The sequence below is a fragment of the Hyperoodon ampullatus genome, assembly GCF_949752795.1.
Source record: "Hyperoodon ampullatus genome assembly, chromosome: 11".
NCBI lineage: Eukaryota > Metazoa > Chordata > Mammalia > Artiodactyla > Ziphiidae > Hyperoodon > Hyperoodon ampullatus.
This window is the reverse complement of record NC_136924.1, coordinates 99,498,793-99,521,098: the sequence shown is the minus strand read 5'-3', so window position 1 is coordinate 99,521,098 and position 22,306 is coordinate 99,498,793. Positions and strand designations below refer to the sequence as shown.

Genomic DNA, 22,306 nt, shown 5'->3' with positions numbered 1-22,306 from the left:
GGCGGCCCCCCATGAAGCGCCCTGGGCGGGCCTCCGGGTATGGACCGCTGGGTGAGGGCAGCCTGGGCGCGCGGCGGTTACTGGGGGCTGGGCGGCTCCTCCAATCCAGCTGCGCGTAGCAACCAGCGCGCAGCAACCCGTCCGTAGCAACCCTCCCGCGGCGCCGCCACCTCCCCTAGCAACCACCCGCGGGGGCGGTGGGGAGCAGCGGGCGCGCGGACCAATGGGTGCGGAGCGGCGGGAGCGCGATGGCCAATGGGCGGCGGCGACAGTGCGAGGTGCTGTTGCGGGGCTGGGCCGCTGCGCCAGGCTGGCCCCCAGCGGCCACCGCGCGGGTGTGGTCAAGGTCGCTGCTCTCGGGGCAGCGGGATGGAGGCGTCGCGCCGCTGTCCGGCGCCCCGCGGGGACAGGTCAGTAGCGGTGGCGACGAGCGGAGGCTGAAGGGGGCCGTGGCGTTCCGGGCTGGGAGCCGAGGGGACTGCGGGAGGCTGGGCGGCGGGAGACGAGTGGGGGCGGCGTGCGGGTAGGGGGCCGCTCGCGCCGAGGGCCGGCTCGTGTCCAGTCGCGCCGGCACCCGCGGGGTGGGTCCGGCCTCGTCAGAACGCGTTCGTCAGGGGCTGCTCCGCCTGGGCCGGGGGTGCGGGGTGGTTCCGGGGGCCAGCGGAGCGGTCGTGGTGGCGGCTGCATCCCGCCCCAGGCCCGGTGCTCTGGAGGGGTCAGCGCGGGCCGGGCCGGGCCGGTAGGTTCGGCCGGGATCCCGAAGCGTGGATGCGGGCGGGCGGGGTGGAATCACGGCTTCGCCTGGACCCGAGCCCGCACACGCCGCCCACGCCCGCCTGCTGCCCGGTACCGCCTGGTGGCGGGTCAGCAGCTGAAAACCACTCAAAGGCTTGTCGCCCAGATGGCCTTGCCGCGGACAAAACCCGTTTTTCTCTTTCATCGGGTTTTATTTACGTGAGTGTAGCGCTCTGTGAAGTTGGTTTAGTGCTTTTTGGTTGGTTGGTTTGTTTTTTTCTCTGAAGTCGAGAGAAGAAGAATCTGCGTTTCCAGGTGTAAATATGGAAGCGCCAGGAGGAGATCCCGTTTAAATTCAGCATCCTCGTTGCATTCGGATGGTGCTCGCTCGCTTGTGGGCATTCGGTCAATCTTAAGTGAATTAAGGCAGTAAATTTCCCGGCTACCAGATGTATGGTGTGACTCATGATTTTTGGAAGGAAAAATGGAATTGACTTTGAAATTGAGACCAGGAGGCAAAGAGGTTTTTAAGTTTTTGGACCTGAAGTTTCAATGGATCATTTTAAAGTTCGTCCCTCTTTTTCTTCCCAGAGAAACCAGCTCTTTAATTTTAAAATGGACCTCAAAGGGGAATGTGTGAGTCACCAAGTGTTTCTTGTGCTGTAGGTTCTGTCACTGGTTAACTGACTTGTTGCCGAGAGGGAGTGGAATTAATGTCTCTGACTTTTTTGGCTTCCAGTTGTGTGTTTAGGACGTTTTTGATGAAATACATGGATAGAGTTTTTGGTATCAGTGCCTTTCAGTGTGAAGGATAACATCTGACTTTCAAGTTTCCCGTGACTGTTTTTTTTTTTTCTTCTTTGAATGATGAGACCATTTTCCCATGAGGCAGAGTTATTTTCAACAAAGTAGAAAAATTATGAACAAACACTACTTCAGACATTTTTCCTGTATTTGAAATATTTAGTGGAAATTGGAGATGGAATCTGAAACAGCACTCTCAGATCCTTGGCTGAGGTTAGGTGTTTGTATTGTAGATTCCCCTGGAGATGACAGTGGTCGGCTAGTGCTGGAACTTGAGCCTCTCTGGCCTTTTGTTCCTGATACAGGATTGAAGATGTGATGAGAGAGACTTCTCCACGTGATGTGACCTTGTGACCCAGGGTTGACTGAGAAAGTCCTAGTGTATGGTTTGTCCATATGCTATGATTTTTCCTCAGAAATACAAACAGCAGTGATGGCTGGAGGTTATGTCTTGGCCAGGCTTGTTATCCTCTCTCAAGTTCTCTCTTTTTCAAAGGCTTCATTAGATGAATTAATTGTTGGCAAACAGACTTACCCAGTGCTTAAAAATAGTTAGATTAACTAATATGTGACTACAGTATGTTTGGCAGATATCAAAAGCTACAGTAAAAGCCTAATAACGTCTAACATCCATGTATTTCTTCAAATATGAAGGCTACATAGAGACCTAGGAAGGAAAGAAGAATCCCTGTAATAAATTTCCTTTCCAAGCAGACAGACTCAGACGTTTTTGGAATAGTTTTCATTTCTGGCTTCTCTTATTCTTTCCTTTGGAAATGCTGCTGTTTTCCCTGCCTTTGTGCCCACTGAAAGAAAAAGTTAACATTTCTTCTTACCAAGAGGAAAAGTATGCTTGAGTTACTCAGAAGAGGAGCTGAAGCTGCCTTGCTTCTCCATGTTTGAGGATTTTAGGACTAGAAGGGGTCTTGATAATCCTTAGTTCTATTCAAGAGTAGTTCTCAGTGGAATTGTTAAGGCTTCTTTCAAACTAAAATTTCCTGTGGTCTGCTTTTACTTCCTCTGAGTCAGTTCACTAGGAAGAAGCTCTTTGTACTAAATCTGTGCTGCCTCATCAGACTTTCTTACTGTTAGTAAAGGCTGCACCATTTTCCTGTCCTGGTTAGAGCCTGAATCTACTGATGCCTGAGAAGAGACACACTGTCCACATTCCGACGGCTGTGCTGTCTTTATTAACTCTTAGTACTTGTTATGAGTCTTTTTTTTTTTATTTAATAAATTTATTTATTTATTTATTTATGGCTGTGTTGGGTCTTCGTTTTTGTGCGAGGGCTTTCTCTAGTTGTGGCAAACGGGGGCCACTCTTCATCGCGGTGCACGGGCCTCTCACTGTCGTGGCCTCTCTTGTTGCGGAGCACAGGCTTCAGATGCGCAGGCTCAGTAGTTGTGGCTCACGGACCCAGTTGCTCCGCGGCATGTGGGATCTTCCCAGACCAGGGCTCGAACCCCTGTCTCCTGCATTGGCAGGCAGATTCTCAACCACTGCGCCACCAGGGAAGCCCTTGTTATGAGTCTTGATAATGAGGATTCTCATCTCTGACCCTTTGCTTTAGAACTTCTGTGACAACATTAATGATTATTGTTGTATCATAGAAGTCACGAGGACCCCTGGAAGGCCACAGTTCTGAAAGAGATTGCATTAGTACTTTAGTACTGTTTAGTACTGCCACCTGTTTATCAGGTGGCCCTTGCTGTTTTACCACAAGGCACTGTGGCGAGGGGGAAGCGCTGGAGGCTTCCACTGGGTTCCTGAGCTCTCGGCCCAGCTTTTCCGCTGTCCAGCAGTGCGATATTGAAGCACTTATCTACTTGTTTGGCTTCAGTTTTCTCCTCTGGAATAATAGGGCTTCTTCGGATTCCCTCCATGATTTATACTGAATTAATAAAATAACATATTTTTAACTGCACATAGCTCAGATTTCAAAAGGTACAAAATGATATTCAGTGAAAAGTATGTCTTCTTTTCTCATTGTCTTTGTGTCACTTAGTTCGTTCATTGGCAGGTTTCTTAGGGGGATCTTCCAAAGGTATTCTGTATATTAAGTAATCTCTTCATTTTCCTTTCCTGTTCTTAAAACGTGATGATTTTGAGGGCTTCTGGTGGCGCCGTGGTTGAGAGTCCGCTTGCCGATGCAGGGGATGCGGGTTCGTGTCCCGGTCCGGGAAGATCCCACATGCCGCAGAGCGGCTGGGCCCGTGAGCCATGGCCGCTGAGCCAGCGCGTCCGGAGTCTGTGCTCCGCAACGGGAGAGGCCACAACAGTGAGAGGCCCACGTACCGCAAAAAAAAAAAAAAAAAAAAAAGTGATGATTTTGAGTTTTAGGGTAGAATACGATAATCTAAACTCTGATATCTGCATTCATCATGGGCAAGATATATTTTTAGACTATGAACTATAGTTCCTTCAGGTTTTTTTTTCTGTGATAATTAATGTATAGAAAATAAGGCTTGTAGGAAGAAAACAAGAATTGTTTTTCAGACAAGCTTCCTGAAAAATAAATCATTGCTTCTTAGATTTGCTGGAAGAAATGTCAATAAATATATAGTTTGCCTTTGATTTTAGGTTTTAGAATGAAGCAAGTTTATAGAGGGTTGACTTGTTTTCCTATTCAAATTCAGTGTAATTTTGTTACAGCAATTTGATATGTCATATAAGCCAGGGGCAAAGTAGAAGGAGATGTTTTGACTGAGTAAAGTTGGCAAGCTGTGCTTTTAAAAAGGGAAGCTCTGTCAAGATAAAACAATCAATAATGATGGCTTACATTTGTGTATCCTTTGCAGTGTTCATAGAGCTTTCACGTACATGATCTCTTTTGAGCTTCACAACTCTGAAGAGAGCACGGCCACTGTCGTTATCTTTGTTTTATAGATAGGGAAATTAAGGCTCGGAAAGGGTGTGATATAGCTAAGTTACAAGTAAATGATGTAATCAAAACTAAAATCGAGAAGTAAAACTGGGCTTTTGACTTCTAGTCTCCTCTCTTCTTTTTCTCAATTATTATCAAAATATGTGTTCCAGATAATTTCTGGATGCCATTTGTGCACATAAATGATAACAACTGATACTGGTTACATCCTAGTAATTATTTTTAGGGCAAACAGTTGAAGAAATTGGACATTTTAGCAAAGTACAAATGAGTATTAATTTCATCCAATGGAATGGGAGTGGAAATATTTATTTGGTGTTGTTAGGCAAAAAAATGTACTTTCATCTTTACACAAGAGAGAAGGGAAATAAGTAACATTACTGGAGAGAAACTATAACCCCTGAGGAAAGGAAAATCCAGCAAAAGGTGGAGTGCACTGTGATTCTGAGTAATGTCCTTTTTTAAATCTATAAAGAATAAATGGGGGGACTTCCCTGGTAGTTCGGTGGTTAAAAATCTGCCTGCTAATGCAGGGGACATGGGTTTGAGCCCTGGTCCGGGAAGATCCCACATGCTGTGGAACAGCTAAGCCCGTGTGCCACAACTACTGAGACCATGTGCCACAACTACTGAGCCCGCACGCCTAGAGCCCACAACAAGAGAAGCCACCGCCGTGAGAAGCCTGCGCACTGCAACGAAGAGTAGCCCTCACTCGCCGCAACTAGAGAAAGCCCACGCGCAGCAACGAAGACCCAACACAGCCAAAAAGAAAAAAAAAAAAGAATAAATGGGTTCTTGAACTTCTGGATCAAGTCATTCATTTTAAATAACCTTTCTGTTTGGCTCACTTAAAAGAATGCTTTTTGCTTTTGCTCTGTGGGACATGCAAAATGGAGAGGGCTTCATGTAAAGCAGTCTTCCTTGCTGCATTCTCTGGGGCCAAATGAATCATCTGATCGGTTGCCAAGTTTTCCTTCTCATTGCCTGTCTCTCCCCAAGCAATTCTCCCTTCTCTCTGATTGTCTCTACTAAATGGGCTTCTTCGGAAATGGATCTTCATTCTCTAGCTTCAATTAAGTTAGTTCCAGATTGTGGCAGTCATTCAAGTAGAAGACAGTTGAGCCTAGAATATTAACAATTCTCTACCGATGAGGGAGGTTAGATTTCTAAGGAGCCTTTCTGGCAGTTCTAATTGATCTTTATATGCCTTTTCCCAGAAGCAATGTTTTGTTCCAGCCAGATGTGCTCTTAGGTCTCAGTGCATGTGAAAATATGGCCTCCTGTATTGACATTTGGGATTTGGACAAGGTGAATCTATTTGTCAGTTGACTTAGAGAAAATTACTTTATTAATAGCTATTGACCCAACTACCTGGCACTGCAATCAGTTCAGACACAATGAAATCTGATGACTCTTTTCCAATAGTATTTATACTGTAATCAACTGCTCCCAAGGGCTTCTTCAGAATCCATTCACTAGCTTCGAAATTCTGCTGCCTAAAAATACCAGTGAACTGGCATTTTGACTGAAAAGATTCTTGGGAGACTTACCGAAATACCATAGTAATGAAATCCCGGACTCTCTGCTGACCATTTGAATATTTGTGGTTCAGAGGTGCAGGTCTGCAGGCTGAGGCAGGTGGCGCTGGGACTTGTGGTTGAATTCCAGCTCTTTCACTCACCTGCTGTCTGACCTTGAGCAGATAGCTTCCCCTCTGAGTTTGATACCTCTGTGAAATGGGATTGTAGGTTTATTGTGAGAATTAGATGAGATGGTATGTAGAGTATTTAATGTAGTTTCTGGCACGCAGTAGTTATTTACTAAATGGGACTGTACTGCACCTGGCAATGTGACAACGTATTAATGTTTCAATATCAATAAAAATTCAAAGTTTTGAAGATTTATTTAATACAAGGAGAAATCTAGAAATGTTTAGGTTTCCAGCATAAGAAAGGCTATGAAAAAGTTTTTAAAAGGTGGTAATATCATGGTGAAATTATTAAAGTCCTGTCAGTGAAGACAAGATTAAGGTAATACATTTGTTTGTAGGCTTAAAAAAGTTGTAATGTAGGAAATTCCCCGGTGGTGCAGTGGTTAAGACTCTGCGCTTTCACAGCAGGGGACACGGGTTGGATCCCTGGTCAGGGAACTAAGATCCTGCATGCCATGCGGTGTGGCTAAAAAAAAAAAAAAGTTGTAGAGCAAAAATCTTATATAATAGCAGTCGTTGCATTTATTGAGTGCTTATATGGGCTAAATCTCATTTAATCTTCACAGTAACTTTCTGATTTAGTGCTCAATTATCCTCATTTTGTAGATGAGGTTAAGTTGTGTTAGAAACCACAGACCCATGCTTCCCTAAATGGGGAATTTGACCCTTTCGTTTGGTCTGCACCAGGGGTCAGCAAACCTATCCTGTAAGGAACCAAATGCTAAATATTTTGTACTTTGTGGGCCATACGGTCTCTGTCCCAGCTACTCAGCTTTGCTGTTCTAGGGTAAAAGCAGCTGTAGGGAATACATAAAGGAATGTGCAGTAAATGAAAGAGCGTGGCTGTTTCAGTAAGGCTTTAGCTATAGACAGTAAAATTGAATTTGATATAACTTGTGCATGTCATAAAATATTATTATTCTGATTTTTTTTTAACCTTTTAAAAAAGAAAAAACCATTCTTAGCTTACGGGCAATACGGAAATAAGCAGTGGGCCGAATTTGGCCCAGAAGCTGTAGTTTGCAGACCCCTGTGCTGAGTCACAATATAAGGATGTTTCTTCCTGGACAGTCATATTTATTCATATTATGAATATTATTATAAGAGAGAAGTGGGGTTTTTGTTAAAATAGAGCCAGTGATAATGTAATGTAGAATGCAAAGTTAAATTGATTTTCAGGGTACAACTTGAGGTTCTAAAGATAGAGTATTGTAGATGGTTTCTTTGGGCTACACTTCCCCTCCTTTCCCCATGAAATCACTCTCTTCGGCTGTTAGAGGCACTTTGATGGAAATATTGCCTGAACAAACCCACATAAACATCAGTGTGCCCATAATAGATTATTAGATATAAAATTAGACTTTAAAGGCTATTTATATGTCCATAAGTTGGAGGGAAGTAATGACTGGTGACTGGTTCTGAAATCACAAAAGTAAAACATGGGGTATGGGAAGCTTTCCTGTTTCACTACCCTTGTCTCTGATTTACAGCTGCTGTTGTAATTACTAATTACGTTTATAATTATAAATGTATAATTACTCATACTCTTTTACTCTCAAAAATGTCTGGTTTGGAAAAGAAGGCTTTTTTGATACCCTACCTTTGAGGCGACTTGTTAACAGTTTGTGTATATCCTGGAGTTCTGTGCCTGTGGACATCACACACATCTTTTTTTATTTTTTCCCCACTTAGAAACATACAATCTTTATCTACTGAAAATACAGTATATACACTGTACCTTATTTTTAATAGCTATATTGTATAATTTACATACTGAAAAATGCAACCATTTTAAGTATGCAATTCAATAGTTCTTAGCGTATTTGCAGAGTTTTGCAACTATTACCAAAGTCTAATCTTAGAACATTCCCATCATACACACGCCCCCATCAAAGAAACCTGCCCATTTACAATCATTCCCTTGTCCCTTCCCCCTACTCCTAGCCCAAGACAACCACTAATCTACTTTCTGCCTCTACAGGTTTGCCTATTCTGGACATTCCATATAAGTGGAATTGTATGATACATGGTATTTTGTGACTGGATTCTGTGACTTAGCAAAATGTTTCTGTGGTTCATTCATGTTATTATGTGCTGCATGTATCAGTACTTCATTCCTTTTTATTGCTGAATAATATTCTCTTGTATGGCTACGCCACGTTTTGTTTATCCAGTCAGTTAGTTGATGGGCATTTGAGTTGTTTCCACTTTTTGGCTATAACGAGTAATACTGCTATATGACCACTCGTGTCCAAGTCTTTGTGAGAACATATATTCTCACTTCTCTTTTGTATATATCCAAGTAGGGTTGTTGGGTCCTGTGGTGACTCTGTTTTACAGCTTGAGGAACTGTCAGACTGGTTTCCAAAATGGCTGTGGCAGTTTATGGGACCACCAACAATGTATGCGGACTCCAATTTCTCTGCGTCCTCACCAATACTTGTCATTGTCTGTCTTTTTCATTATTGTTGTCTTAGTGGATGTGAAGTAGCATCTCACTGTGGGTTTGATTTGTTTGCCTAACAATGAATAATATGCAGCTTTTTAAAAAAATTAATTTATTTATTTTTGGTTGCATTGGGTCTTCGTGGTGGCGCAGGCTTTCTCTGGTTGCGGCGAATGGAGGCTACTCTTCCTTGTGGTACACGGGCTTCTCATTGCGGCAGCTTCTCCTGCTTCAGAGCTTGGGCTCTAGGCGTGCGGGCTGCAGTAGTTGTGGCAGGCGGGCTCAGTAGTTGTGGCGCACGGGCTCCGCGGCATGTGGGATCTTCCCGGACCAGGGCTCGAACCCGTGTCCCCTGCATTGGCAGGCAGATTCTTAACCACTGCACCACCAGAGAAGCCCCTGCAGTTTCTTAGTCTGCCTTAATTTGCCTTTACTGACTTTGATAATTTTGAAGAGTAGACTGTTCCTCACTGTGAGTTTGTCTGGTGTTTCCTCATGATTAAATGGAGACTATGCATTTTTGGCAAGAATCCTTGGAACTTCCCTGGCGGTCCAGTGGTTAAGACTGCACTTCCACTCGGCTGTCAAAAAAAAAAAAAAAAAAAAAAAGAATCCCACAGACCTGATGCTGTGCCCTTCTCAGTGTGTCATATCAGGAGGAACATGATGTTGTTATCTTGCTATTGGTTTTGCTAATCTTAATCACTTAGTTAAGATGCTGTCTCCCAGGTTTCTCCACTATACAGGTACTATTTTCCCATTGTAATGAGTAATTATCTTGTGGGAAGATACTTTTTTTTTTAAACACCTTTATTGGAGTATAATTGCCTTACAGTGGTGTTGGGAAGATATTTTGACACTATGCAAATATCCTCTTTCTCATCGTACTTTTGCCTACCAGCTTCAGAATCCATTGATGGTTCTTGCCTGCAACAGTTATTACTGTAGTATTTCCTAATGGTGATTTTTGATTTCTATCATTCTTTTTATCTTTAGTCTCTGAATTTTTTTTTCTTTCTGTAAGGAAGAGCTGTCCCTTCTCCATTTCCTCGTTCCTTTATTTATTCTTTCATATCATCATGGCCTCATGGATACTCAGAGAAGTGTGGCTCCCTCACACTCACTGCCCTATTCCCGTTCTTCCATTACTTCTACCCTGTTCCCACCCAGAAGGGCATTCTCCTGCCTGACCACAGTGCTGTTATATCGCACACGGGACGCTTCCCATTCCTGCTCTTTCCTGATGTGGAGCTCATGGTCTGATATCCTCAGTGCACCAGTGAGAGTCTTTACTGTGTGTATGTCGTGGTCCAGAATTCAAGGGCTGTGTGTTATGTCTGGTTTCCAGAAATCTCTTAAATTTCCTCTACTTGAACCTAGAACAGTTCTCCAGCCTTTTGTGACGGGGGAGGATCTCTCTTGATATTGACGTTTTTGAAGAGTCCTGACAGTTGTCTTCCAGAATTTCCCTCCATTGGGTTTGATTCCTGCTGAATAGATTTAGGTTAAACATTGTTGGCAGGAATATTACATACATTGTGTTGTATTCTTCTCAGTACGTCACATCAGGGGATACCTGATATCAGTCTGTCATATCATAGTTGCTGTATCCCATCACTTGGTTAAGGCGATGTCTGTCAGATTTCTTCGTTGTAAAGTTACCTTGTCCTCTTTGTAATTAATGTACTCTGTGGGGAGATACTTGAGATTGTGTTGAATATCCTATTTCACTCAGTGGTTATAGCATCCATCGATGTTTCTTGCAAAAGTCGTTTATTAAATGGTGGTTATAAGATGGTCATATTCTACTTCTGTCATTGATTCTATATTTATTAGTTGACATTAGTCTGGAAGGAAGATCTTTGTTGTGACTTTTATTTGTTTATTTACTTAGAGTCAGTATGGATTCACGGATCCTGTTTTTAATAACTTTATGGTATAACTCATACAGTTCACCCATTGAAAGTATACACACTTCTTATGGTTATTAGTATATTTACAAAGATGTGCAACCATCACCACAATCACTTTTAGGACATTTTCATCATCTCAGACAGCTACTCCATACCCTGTAGCTATTACCGCCCAACTCCCATCCCCCATCCCTAAACAATCACTAATGTACATTGTCCCTAAATTTGCCAATTTCACAAAAACGGAATCATAATATGTGGTCTTTTGTGACTGGTTTCTTTCACTTAGCATAATGTTTTCATGGTTCTCCCGCGTTTCAATACTTATTCCTTTTTATGGCTGAATGATGTAGTCTATTGTATAGATAATACCAGGTCCATTCATCAGCTGATGGACATTTGGGCTGTGTCTACCTTTTGGCTATTGTGAATAACGCTGCCATAAAAATTGTTATACACAGAACAATGTAAACATACTTAACACTACTGAACTATACACTTAAAAATGGTTGAGATATTAAATTTTATGATTTTTTTTACCACAAGAAAAAGAAAACAAATTTAAGAAATGTCTGTATGATAGAATATTATATAGCCATTTAATGTAATATGTTTAATACTTTTATAATAAAAAGATGCTTATGGTATAATCTTAAGTTTAAAAGATGCAAAAGTCATAAATATTTCAAATATGTAAATGTAAATAAATTTATAGAAACATTTAGAAAGATGTTTGCTGCAGTTAGTAGTGATCATCTCAAGATGATAGAATTATGAAAAAACGTTTCTTTTTCTTTATAAATTTTAATAAGATTTATGAAATGGGTATATATTATTTTTATAATCAATGTAGAACACATATACTATTTAAGAATTCCTTTCTATTAAAGAAATAATATGCTGTAAAGAAAAAAATGTGTATAAGTTTTGGTGTGGGTATATGTCTTTTCATTTCTCTTGGCTATATGCCTAGGAGTAGAATTTCTGGGTCATATGGTAACTTTATGTTTAAACATTTTAAGAACTGCCAGACTGTTTTCCCAAGTGTCTGCACCATTTTACATTCCCACCAGCAGTAAATGAGGATTCTGATTTCTCTATAGCCTCACCAACACTTGTTATTATCTGTCTTTTATCATAGCCATCCTGGTGTGTATGAAGTGGTATCTCATTGTGTTTTTTTGTTTTAATTTATTTTTGGCTTCGTTGGGTCTTTGTTGCTGCACGCGGGCTTTCTCTAGTTGTGGCGAGCGGGGGCTACTCTTTGTTGCGGTGCACGGGCTTCTCATTGCGGTGGCTTCTCTTGTTGCAGAGCATGGGCTCTAGGTGTGTGGGCTTCAGTAGTTGTGGCACACGGGCTCAGTAGTTGTGTCTCTTGGGCTCTAGAGCACAGGCTCAGTAGTTGTGGCGCACGGGCTTAGTTGCTCCGTGGCATGTGGGATCTTCCCGGACCAGGGCTTGAACCCGTGTCCCCTGCATTGGCAGGCGGACTCTCAACCACTGTGCCACCAGGGAAGTCCGAATTTGTCTTATTAAATAAGATTTTGTATTTATAGTTTTTTTCTGGCAATCAACCCCTAGTAAATATTTATAGTACAAATAACTGAGAACCACTTCTGCCTTGTTTTATACTTTACTCTTTCTAAGAATGAAGGGTCACAAAATCTTAAATTAGGGAATTGTCAGAAATAGAAAAGACTTTAGAGAGAGCTTAAAGACATTCAGAAGGGTTTGGTTTATCGGTTGAAGACAGTCATTTGATTCCATTTTTGTGGACTTCCGTCAGTCAAGCAAATCTGTCTCCTGACGGTGTTAAATCTTGTCTGTTCATCCGTACTTGCAGTCTACTGTGATGACTGGCATAGAGTTTTGTATTGTTTTGTTTTGTTTTTGGCTGGGCCACGCAGCTTGCGGGATCTTAGTTCCCCAATCAGGGATCGAACCCGGGCCCCCCCCAATCAGTGGAAGTGTGGAGTCCTAACCACTGGACCACCAGGGAATTCCATGGCATAGTGTTTTATTAATTCTTTTATTGAAGAGGAAGTTACATGACTTGCTAGATCTAAAGGAAGTCAGTGGCCTTAGTAAGATGCTATATACTATCTAACTTTCTGTCTCCCAGAGCTAGCTTCAAAAAAGAAGTAGAATATATTTGATTTTTAGGTGTAATTTAGACTTTGCAAAAGGACCAGGATTAGTGTCTGTTTCTGCTGTTTCTGCATGGCTCTCCAGGTCTGTTTCTTTATCTACAAAGTGTGAAAAATAATAGTACCTAATTCATAGGACTGTTTTGAGGAATAAATAAAATAATACATTAAAAATACTTAGCACTGAGGGCTTCCCTGGTGGCGCAGTGGTTGAGAGTCCACCTGCCGATGCAGAGAACGCGGGTTCGTGCCCCGGTCCGGGAGGATCCCACGTGCCGCGGAGCAGCTGGGCCCGTGAGCCGTGGCCACTGAGCCTGCGCGTCCGGAGCCTGTGCTTTGCAACGGGAGAGGCCACAACAGTGAGAGGCCCGCGTACCGCAAAAAAAAAAAAAAAACAAAAACTTAGCACTGGGACTTCCCTGGTGGCGCAGTGGATAAGAATCCACCTGCCAATGCAGGGGACATGGGTCCGATCCCTGGTCTGGGAAGATCCCACATGCCTCGGAGCATCTAAGCCCGTGTGTCACAACTACTGAAGCCCGCGTGCCTAGAGCCCGTGCTCTGCAACAAGAGAAGCCACTGCAATGAGAAGCCTGCGCACTACAATGAAGAGTAGCCCTGCTCGCCGCAGCTAGAGCAAGCCCGCGCACAGCAACAAATACCCAACGCAGCCAAAAATAAATAGATTTATTTATTTAAAAAAACATATACTGAGTACTCATTATATTCCAGACACAGTGCTAAGTATTTTTTTTTTTTAATCAGTGATAATTCTGTCTTACCTTTGGTCAAACCATATAACCTCCCTGGACTAACTGCTAGTCCTTATCTATGAAATGAAAGATTGAGGCTAGATAGTTCTGAATTCCCTTCAGCATTATTTCTGAAAATGCAAGACTTTAATGTAGTCCCTATTTAACTACACTTTGTTAAGTAATTAATAAATATGAAAAATTGTTTCAACTCACTATATTAAGTGATAATAAACATGAAAAATTATTTAGAAATTGTTTAAAGTCATCAAAACCATAAATTAAATCAAGAGGCCAATTTACCTATCAAATTAGCAAATGTTTTTAACTTTTAATATTCCTTTTTTATTGAAGTATAGTTGATTTACAATATTATATTAGTTATTACAAGATAATGGCTATAATTCCCTGTGCTATACAGTATATCCTTGTTGCTTATATCTTTTTTAAATATTTTAATTTAATTTAATTTATTTATTTATACAGCAGGTTCTTATTAGTCATCAGTTTTATACACATCAGTGTATACATGTCAATACCAATCGCCCGATTCATCCCACCACCATCCCCACCCCCCCGCCGCTTTCCCCCCTTGGTGTCCATACGTTTGTTCTCTACATCTGTGTCTCAGCTTCTGCCCTGCAAACCGGTTCATCTGTACCATTTTTCTAGGTTCCACATATATGCGTTAATATATGATATTTGTTTTTCTCTTTCTGACTTCACTCTGTATGACAGTCTCTAGATCCATTCACGTCTCAACAAATGACTCAATTTTATTCCTTTTTATGGCTAATATTCCACTGTATATATGTACCACAACTTCTTTATCCATTCGTCTGTCGATGGGCATTTAGGTTGCTTCCATGACCTGGCTATTGTAAATAGTGCTGCAGTGAACATTGGGGTGCATGTGTCTTTTTGAATTATGGTTTTCTCTGGGTATATACCCAGTAGTGGGATTGCTGGGTCATATGGTAAGTCTATTTTTAGTTTTTTAAGGAACCTCCATATTATTCTCCATAGTGGCTATATCAATTTACATTCCCACCAACAGTGCAAGAGTGTTCCCTTTTCTCCACACCCTCTCCAGCATTTGTTGTTTGTAGATTATTCATTTATTATTATTATTTTTTGGTCACATTGGGTCTTCATAGCTGCACGCGGGCTTTCTCTAGTTGCAGCAAGTGGGGGCTTCTCTTCCTTGCAGCGCACGGGCTTCTCATTGTGGTGGCTTCTCTTGTTGCAGAGCATGGTTCTAGGCATGCGGGCCTCAGTAGTTGTGGCACGTGGGCTCAGTAGTTGTGGCTCGCGGGCTCTAGAGTTCAGGCTCAGTAGTTGTGGTGCATGGGCTTCGTTGCTCCGCGGCATGTGGGTTCTTCCCGGACCAGGGCTCGAACCCGTGCCCCCTGCATTGGCAGGTGGATTCTTAACCACTGTGCCACCAGGGAGGTCCCCAGTATATGTTTTTAAAGAGAAAAAAAAAATCCCCGCATGCATGGGGGTCTGTGCTCTGCCTTTTTCTTGTCCTTTGGGTACTTCAGTCTCCTCAGGTCCTCTGTGGACTGTGTGTGGCATTAAGTATGGCACGTCCTCCTGCAGTCAGTGTGGGCAGCATCTGGAAACCCGTGCTTTCCCTAAGGTAGAATTAATCGGTTCCAAATAGCCCAAAGGACTAGATACATGGAAAAGATGAGATTGACATGGTTTTAAAAGGATTTTCTCTTTACATGCTTTTTTTTCATGTTTTTTTTTTTAACAGTGCCTTTGAGGATGAGGCCATGAAGCTCCGGCAGCTGAAACTGGATAATCAGGTGAGCAGAGTCTCCTCTCTTGAAAGACGTGGACAGCTATACTGACCATGAAGCTGATGGTCTGGACTTTGGGGTCTGGCAAGACCCACATGCCTTGAGGACATCAGCATTAAAACTGGCCTTGGATTTACAATCACTGAAAATTCCTTGGCAGCTGTCATAAGAATTAGGAAAATGTTAACATTGTATTTCTGTGCAGTTAATTGGATCCTGCTGCCTTAAACACCTCTCTGCACTGTAATTTCATGTAACTACAAGGTCTTTTTCTTATCTTAAAATGCAAATCTGAAAATGGTACTGTGCTGCTTAAAAGCCTCTGTTGTCTACAGAATACTTTTCTTCATAGCACTGGTCCCACTTTTCACTTATGCATTATATTATCTATTTTTTGCACTGATTTGACTTATGTTCATCTCCTCCATTAGACTAAGCTCCATGAGAACAGGAACTGAGTTTGTTAATGATGACCATTATATCAGAAGTTTCTGGCCTAGGGCTGGGCCCATAGTAATCCTTCATTAAATGTTTGAATGAAGGAAGGAATAAATGAACAGTTTTGTATTGTTACATGATGTGATCATAATGATTACTCAGTTTAGAACCTATACCCAACATATATTACTTCCATATGAATGTTTTCTAATTCAGGAAATTCTGTAGGTCCAGGCTGTGATGTAGGATCATTAACAATCAGTGTCTAGAGTGGTAGGTGACTAAAAATACCTCCGAAGTTTTGTCTTGCTTTTTTATGTTGCTGTTGGACCTCGTAACAGGACTTGGAATGTAGTAAATTACTTTAAAGGTGGAATCACTACAAACTAGTTACGAGGTCTCCACGGGGACGCGCCTGGGACCATCTGGCCTCCAGGGCCCCTCCCAAGCCCTTGGTGTCCATGGTGTCTCCGTGGGGCCTGTCACCAAGTCCACCACCTCTCAGGCCACCACCTGGGAGGCCTTCTCATGTGCACCTGGAACAGAGCGTGGCCCAGTGGTCTTCAGAGACCCTCCGCTGCAAGGTGGTGGCAGTCGCCTTGGTGGTCAGCACCACTCATGCTGCTCTGCCCACTGCCCTCCTCCCTGGCTGGGCTCGGCCTCCCGGGCCTGGATCATGGCCTCAGCCTCACTGCCTCTGGAGGAGGCCCAGTGGTGGTGCACACTGTTTGCCCTGCCCACCTCCAGGTGTCCTGGCCCAGGGAGCCCGGCAGTAGCAGCTTCACGGACAGGCAGGCACAACTACTGCTGGCATCCTTTAAGGAGACTGGGGCACATTTTAAGCAAATCTGGTGTTGCATAGCAGGGTAGGAAACGGCCACAAACGTCTCAGCAGTTGCAGGAGGCTGCCTGCATCTCCCTGCGCAGGGCATGTGGCCTGTAAGCAGAGGAACCAGCTCGGGTTGTGCACCTGATTCCGGAAAACTGCTGAGCCTGTGAAATAAACAATTCTTTCTAGTACTGAAAAAACAAATAAACACAGGAAAGAAATGAATCTGGGATCAGGAGGGAAATCCTGATTAGATATAGATTTATCAGCCCCCCTGCCCTGCCCCTGCCCAAGAGCAGAATACTTGTGATGAGCCCTTTATCGTTTACATTCCATTGCATAGCAGACTGTATTTAGGGAGACATACCACAAGATTTTAGATTTTTGTTTAGATCTTTGATTTATTTTTATAAGGCTCAGGGGTACATCCCTTGCTAACATAAAATGAAATCTATGGTCATCTACCAAGTAATGAAATAAGACATAAGATTTAAATTTGTGTAGTTTTTGAGTTTTGTATATAGGTATATTTTCTGGATTTTTATTTTTTTATTTATTTATTTTTTTGCCATACGTGGGCCTCTCACTGTTGTGGCCTCTCCCGTTGCGGAGCACAGGCTACGGACGCGCAGGCTCAGCGGCCATGGCTCATGGGCCCAGCCGCTCCGCAGCATGGGGGATCCTCCCAGACCGGGGCATGAACCAGTGTCCCCTGCATCGGCAGGCGGACTCTCAACCACTGCGCCACCAGGGAAGCCCATCTGGATTTTTAAAAAAGAGGGCCCAACTATTTTGTAATTTTTATTCTTGTCAGTGAGAATGCTACATGTAGTGTGGTATGAGTGTGGTATTTTGGGATTTGGGGACTTTGTAAGCCTTTTTGTAGTACAAACATTTTTAAACTATGGTTTTACATAGGTCATAAAAGCATATGAAGGACTTTCCTGGCGGTCCAGTGGTTAGGACTCAGTGCTTCCACTGCAGGGGCACAGGTTCTACCCCTGGTTGGGGAACTAGGATCCCTCCTGCCGCATGGCCAAAAAAATAAAAAAATAATAAGAATTCAAATAATACAAAAAAGATATTTGGTCTTTCTCCCTCTACTTGGCTAGTTCTTTACCAGAGATAGTCAGTGAATATAAAGACATACAATTTTATGGGAATTTTTAAAGATTCAAAGCCATCTCTTTGGACCTGATGTATACATTTTGTTGCTAAATAGTGTATGAGAATACTGTGCGAGCCCTGAAATGCTGCCATGAACAGAAGAGCAGGGGGTCAGGGACTTCACCGTCAGATGGCCTGGAGCAGGAAAGGCAGCGCCACATACTGAATACAACACTGGGCCCAGAAGCAGACTTTGGTTCCCGTTCTAGCTGTTCCTTTAATTGGCTGTGTGATTTTAAGTAAGGTCCTCAAACTCTGTGAACCCCAGTTATTTCGTGTGTGGAGCGAGGTCAGACTGGGCAAAATAACAGGTTGTCGGGGAGGATCTTAGAGCGTGGGAGTCTGGGCTGGGATGGATGGCGGTGCCTTGAGCACGGCTTGGATGCTCTCACTCTGGCCTCCAGGCGGGCAGCCTCTTGGTGGGAGGCTCACCGTCCAGGGCATGCCAGTACCCCCCCTCCCCACCTCTGAGGGGTACGGGGCATTCCCATCCGTGACAGTGAGTGTCAGTGGAGTTGGGAGGGCCTGGGGACCCTCCCTCTCCCCACCCTGCCTGCAGTGTGGGAATTCTGCTGTGGGAATGTCCCTGTGGGTGAGAGTTACTGGTCTGAGCTTGAGAAGTAGTTTGCTGAGAGCAACCAGACTTCATCAGTCTCGTGAGGATTGGTTCATACTAACCAGTATCATAAGCAGTGACTCTAAGTCGGGACTAATGTATTAATTGCTAGTGAACCATATACCAGAATCATCAGGTCATCAGTTTCCCATTAGAGGAGTCTGTCTGGTGAGTTCGAAATCAGAGCAAGTGGAGTTTGTAAAATGAGCTTTATTGTAAATATCATTGTGTGATGGTGTAATTAATTCACCTCTACTAAAGGGATATACCTGCCCAAGGAATGAGATACATGATATCTGGCCAGGACACTCCCTGCCTTGGATCATTCCTACTAGAGACACAAGGTGCATCCTGCTCTTCAGTTCTACTTACCTTATTTCCACAGGGACCATTTCCCTTCTCTCAGTGTATTCTTTTGTCATCCACTACAGTGTTATTGATTTGATTAAATTCACTTCCTTCATATCTGTCCTGTTTTTCTGATAGTTCATCTTAGAATTGAATGTTTAAAAATCCTAGACTTTCAGATAATTTACACATGGCTGTTTTTGTCCTATACAGATTTTTTTTTTTTTTTTTTTGTGGTACGCGGGCCTCTCACTGTTGCAGCCTCTCCCGTCGCGGAGCACAGGCTCCGGACGCGCAGGCTCAGTGGCCATGGCTCACGGGCCCAGCTGCTCCGCGGCATGTGGGATCTTCCCAGACCGGGGCATGAACCTGTGTCCCCTGCATCGGCAGGCAGACTCTCAACCACTGCGCCACCAGGGAAGCCCCTTATACAGATTTTTGAACAGCTTTATTGAAATGTAATTCACATATTATTAATGCTCAGTTACAGTGTACAAATGATTTTTAAATCTTGTGTAAGTGGAATCATACAATATACAGTCTTTTGTGCCTGGCTTCTTTGGCTTAGCAAAGGGCTCACCCATGTTGTAGCATGTATCAGGAATTCATTCCTTTTTACTATTGAATACATTCTGTTTTGTGGACAGACCATGTTTCTCCATTCATCAGTTGATGGACATTTGGGATGTTTCCACATTACAAATAATGCTTCTCTGAGCATCTGTGTACAAGTTTTTGTGTGGACGTGTTTTCATTTCTCTTGGGTGATCTACCCAAGTATAGGTATACCAAGATATACCTAATATGCCTTGGGTAATAGGAGTGGCTTTGCAGGTCATATGGTAACTCTGTGTTGAACATTTCAAGGGACTGCCAGACTGTTTTCCACAGCCACTGACCATTTTACACTCCCACCAGCAGTGTATAAGGCTTCCAGTTTCCCCACTTTCCTGCCAGTACTTATTATTGTCTGTCTTTGATTAGAGCCATTTTAGTGAGTCTGAAGTAGAGTCTCATTATAGTCTTTTTTTTTTTTTTTTTTTTTTTTGTGGTACGCGGGCCTCTCACTGTTGTGGCCTCTCCCGTTGCGGAGCACAGGCTCCGGATGCACAGGCTCAGCAGCCATGGCTCACGGGCCCAGCCGCTCCGCGGCATATGGGATCCTCCCAGACCGGGGCACGAACCCGTATCCCCTGCATCGGCAGGCGGACTCTCAACCACTGCGCCACCAGGGAGGCCCCTCATTATAGTCTTGATTTGCATTTCCCTAATGACTAGTGATGAGCATTTTTAGTGGCCATCTGTATGTTCTCTTTGGAGAAATGTCCATCCAAATCCTTTGCCCATTTTTAAACTGGGTTACTTTCTTTTAGGTTTTGAGTTGTAAGAGTTCTTTATATAGTGTAGACCCAAGTTCTTTATCAGAAATATTATTTGTAAATATTTTCTCCAATTCTGTGGGTTGTCTTTTTACTTTTTTGATGGTATCACCTTCAACCCAAAAGTTTATCTATTTTTTCTTTTGTCACTTGCACTTGGAGTGTCATCTAAGAAACCATTGCCTAAACGAGGTTACAAAGACTTACTCCTGTGTTTTTTTCTAAGAGTTTTACACTTTCCATGATCTGTTTTGAGTTAATCTTTTCATATGGTATGAGGCAGGGTCCAAAATCACTGTTTTGCATGTGGATATCCAGTTGTCCCACCACCATTTATTCCCACTGAGTATATTTTGCTTTTATTTTTACTGCTGTCACTAGATACTCATATTTTCGGGGTATGTGACACCTTAGCTAGCTCCAGAATGTAAAGATTTTCAGATTCTTTCAGGGATGTTACTCAGACAGGAATGCACATTAGGTGGAGAACGTTTATGCCATCTGGCGGTCATTGGATTAAAGTATAGCACAGTCCCTTTGGGCTCGGTCCCCATCTATGGATACGCACCCTTCGAAGGGAGGCAGATATCAGTGCGTCGAATCGGGACTTGAAGAAGTCTGATTCAGGGAGTCCTGGCGGTCCAGGGGTTAGGACTCGGCGCTTCCACTGCAGGGGCCCGGGTTCCACCCCTGGTCAGGGAACTAGGATCCCCAGAGCTGTTTGGTGTGGCCAAAAAAAAAAGTCCGATTTTAAACTTTTAGTTTCATCCTCCCATGATCTCTCTTTGTGGGCCAGGAAGGTTGATTATTTTTAGCCAAACTGATAGACCTCTGGCAACCATTGTGATCTTGGTGGTTGTACCTGCGGTTACGCAGTCCGTTCCAAGAATGTCATAAAGTAACCAACCCATTATCTCTGGGAGTCCTTAGAAAATTGAGAATCAGTGGAGTCTCAAGCTATCATTAATTTGAGGCTTGCATGGGATTTATTATTTTATTGGATAGAGTCCTTTGATGGACCACCCCCCCAAAATATAATCTCCTTTATTTCCTCATTTATTTTGGTATTACCATTCAATATTTTGCTTCAGGGAATGATAGGGCCTACCACCAGATTCTGGAGAAGATGGATTCTTTGAGTTATTGCTCAGTTTCCAGGGAGCTGGGAAATTTAAAGGTTTAGTTTATGGGACACTTAAAAGTCCTGAAGTCAACATTTTTAATTGTATTTAGGCATCAAACAGTCACCTTTGGCTCTTTTCCCGACTGCCCTGACCTTCCCCTTACAAAGGTAAGGAGTCCTTTGTTTACATAGCCACATCTAAAGCACTCTTAGCTTTTCAGGGAAGGTAAAGCATAAATAAGTTGACACCATTACATTGAAACTCAACCACATCTCTTCTCCTTCGTCCAAATTATGTGAGGGTGATTAGAATGCTAAGTTAGGTGATTTTTTAAGTTTTTACCAGGATGGCAGTTTGCCCATTTGTGGGTATTTTGTGGGGTTTTTTCTTATTTACAAACTTGGACACTAGGAGGGTATATTCAGTGCAATAATGTAGCAGCTGTGTCCCTGAGGTTCACAGTTTGAATCTAGAGTTGTTTTTTCTTAAGTTGTTGATCTGAGTGGGTGTGACTAGCGTTGACATGGATAGAGAAGGGCTTCACCAGACACGTTAATAGGATCACTGTGGCCACAGATCTAGTCTACCTTTGCAGGTCTCAGAACTTGGTTTTGTCAGTGAGCCCAGATGTAACGTGACATCTAGCTCTTTGGTTCTCCTTTTCTAGACCAGAGGCAGCATTGTGCTCTGGAACAGATGCACACCAGTCAAACTTACAACACTCAGTCATGAAGCCAGATGCCAGTTTATTCATTTACAGTGAGAACTCTGTACTCTTGCAGTATGTATTCATTGCTACTGTTTATGATGCTGTCTTCTTGGGAAGAACAAGAAGTTAGACTGAAAATGAGAAGGCTGATTAGTAAGCAAGGAGTCAGGAAAGAGAAGGAGATAGTCCTGAGGGCTCGTTCAACAAGACCATGAAGAAGCCTTGGATAGTTTCCTGTCCTCAGAGAGAGGGAGCTTTCCCAGTAGATAGGGTGCGCTTGTCTGCCAGGGTCAGTATCTCTCTTTCTTGGACAGGATGGACATACTCTGTCAAATTCTTGCTCTTTGGCTGCTTTTTTCTAGACTACAAGCAGAATGCTCCTTTTCTGTACAACAGTTTTTTCTTTACATATGTTAATAAAATGAATTCGCTGTAGCTCGTGTTCTTGTTTCATCAGTTGTTTCACAGTTGTTTTATTTTATTTTTTATTTTTTT

General features: G+C 43.0%; 1 protein-coding gene across 1 annotated transcript in view; it reads left to right on the top strand.

The window, feature by feature from the left end:
• Positions 1–369: 369 nt before the first annotated feature.
• The window catches only part of TULP3 (TUB like protein 3), a gene marked incomplete at its 5' end in the record, with an annotated part of 38,357 nt that continues 16,420 nt past the window's right edge, over positions 370–22,306 (top strand). Inside the window, 2 exons of the mRNA XM_079714879.1 lie at positions 370–410; positions 15,156–15,207. Coding sequence (XP_079571005.1) covers positions 370–410; positions 15,156–15,207 — 93 coding nt within the window. The remainder of the gene's footprint in view (positions 411–15,155; positions 15,208–22,306) is intronic.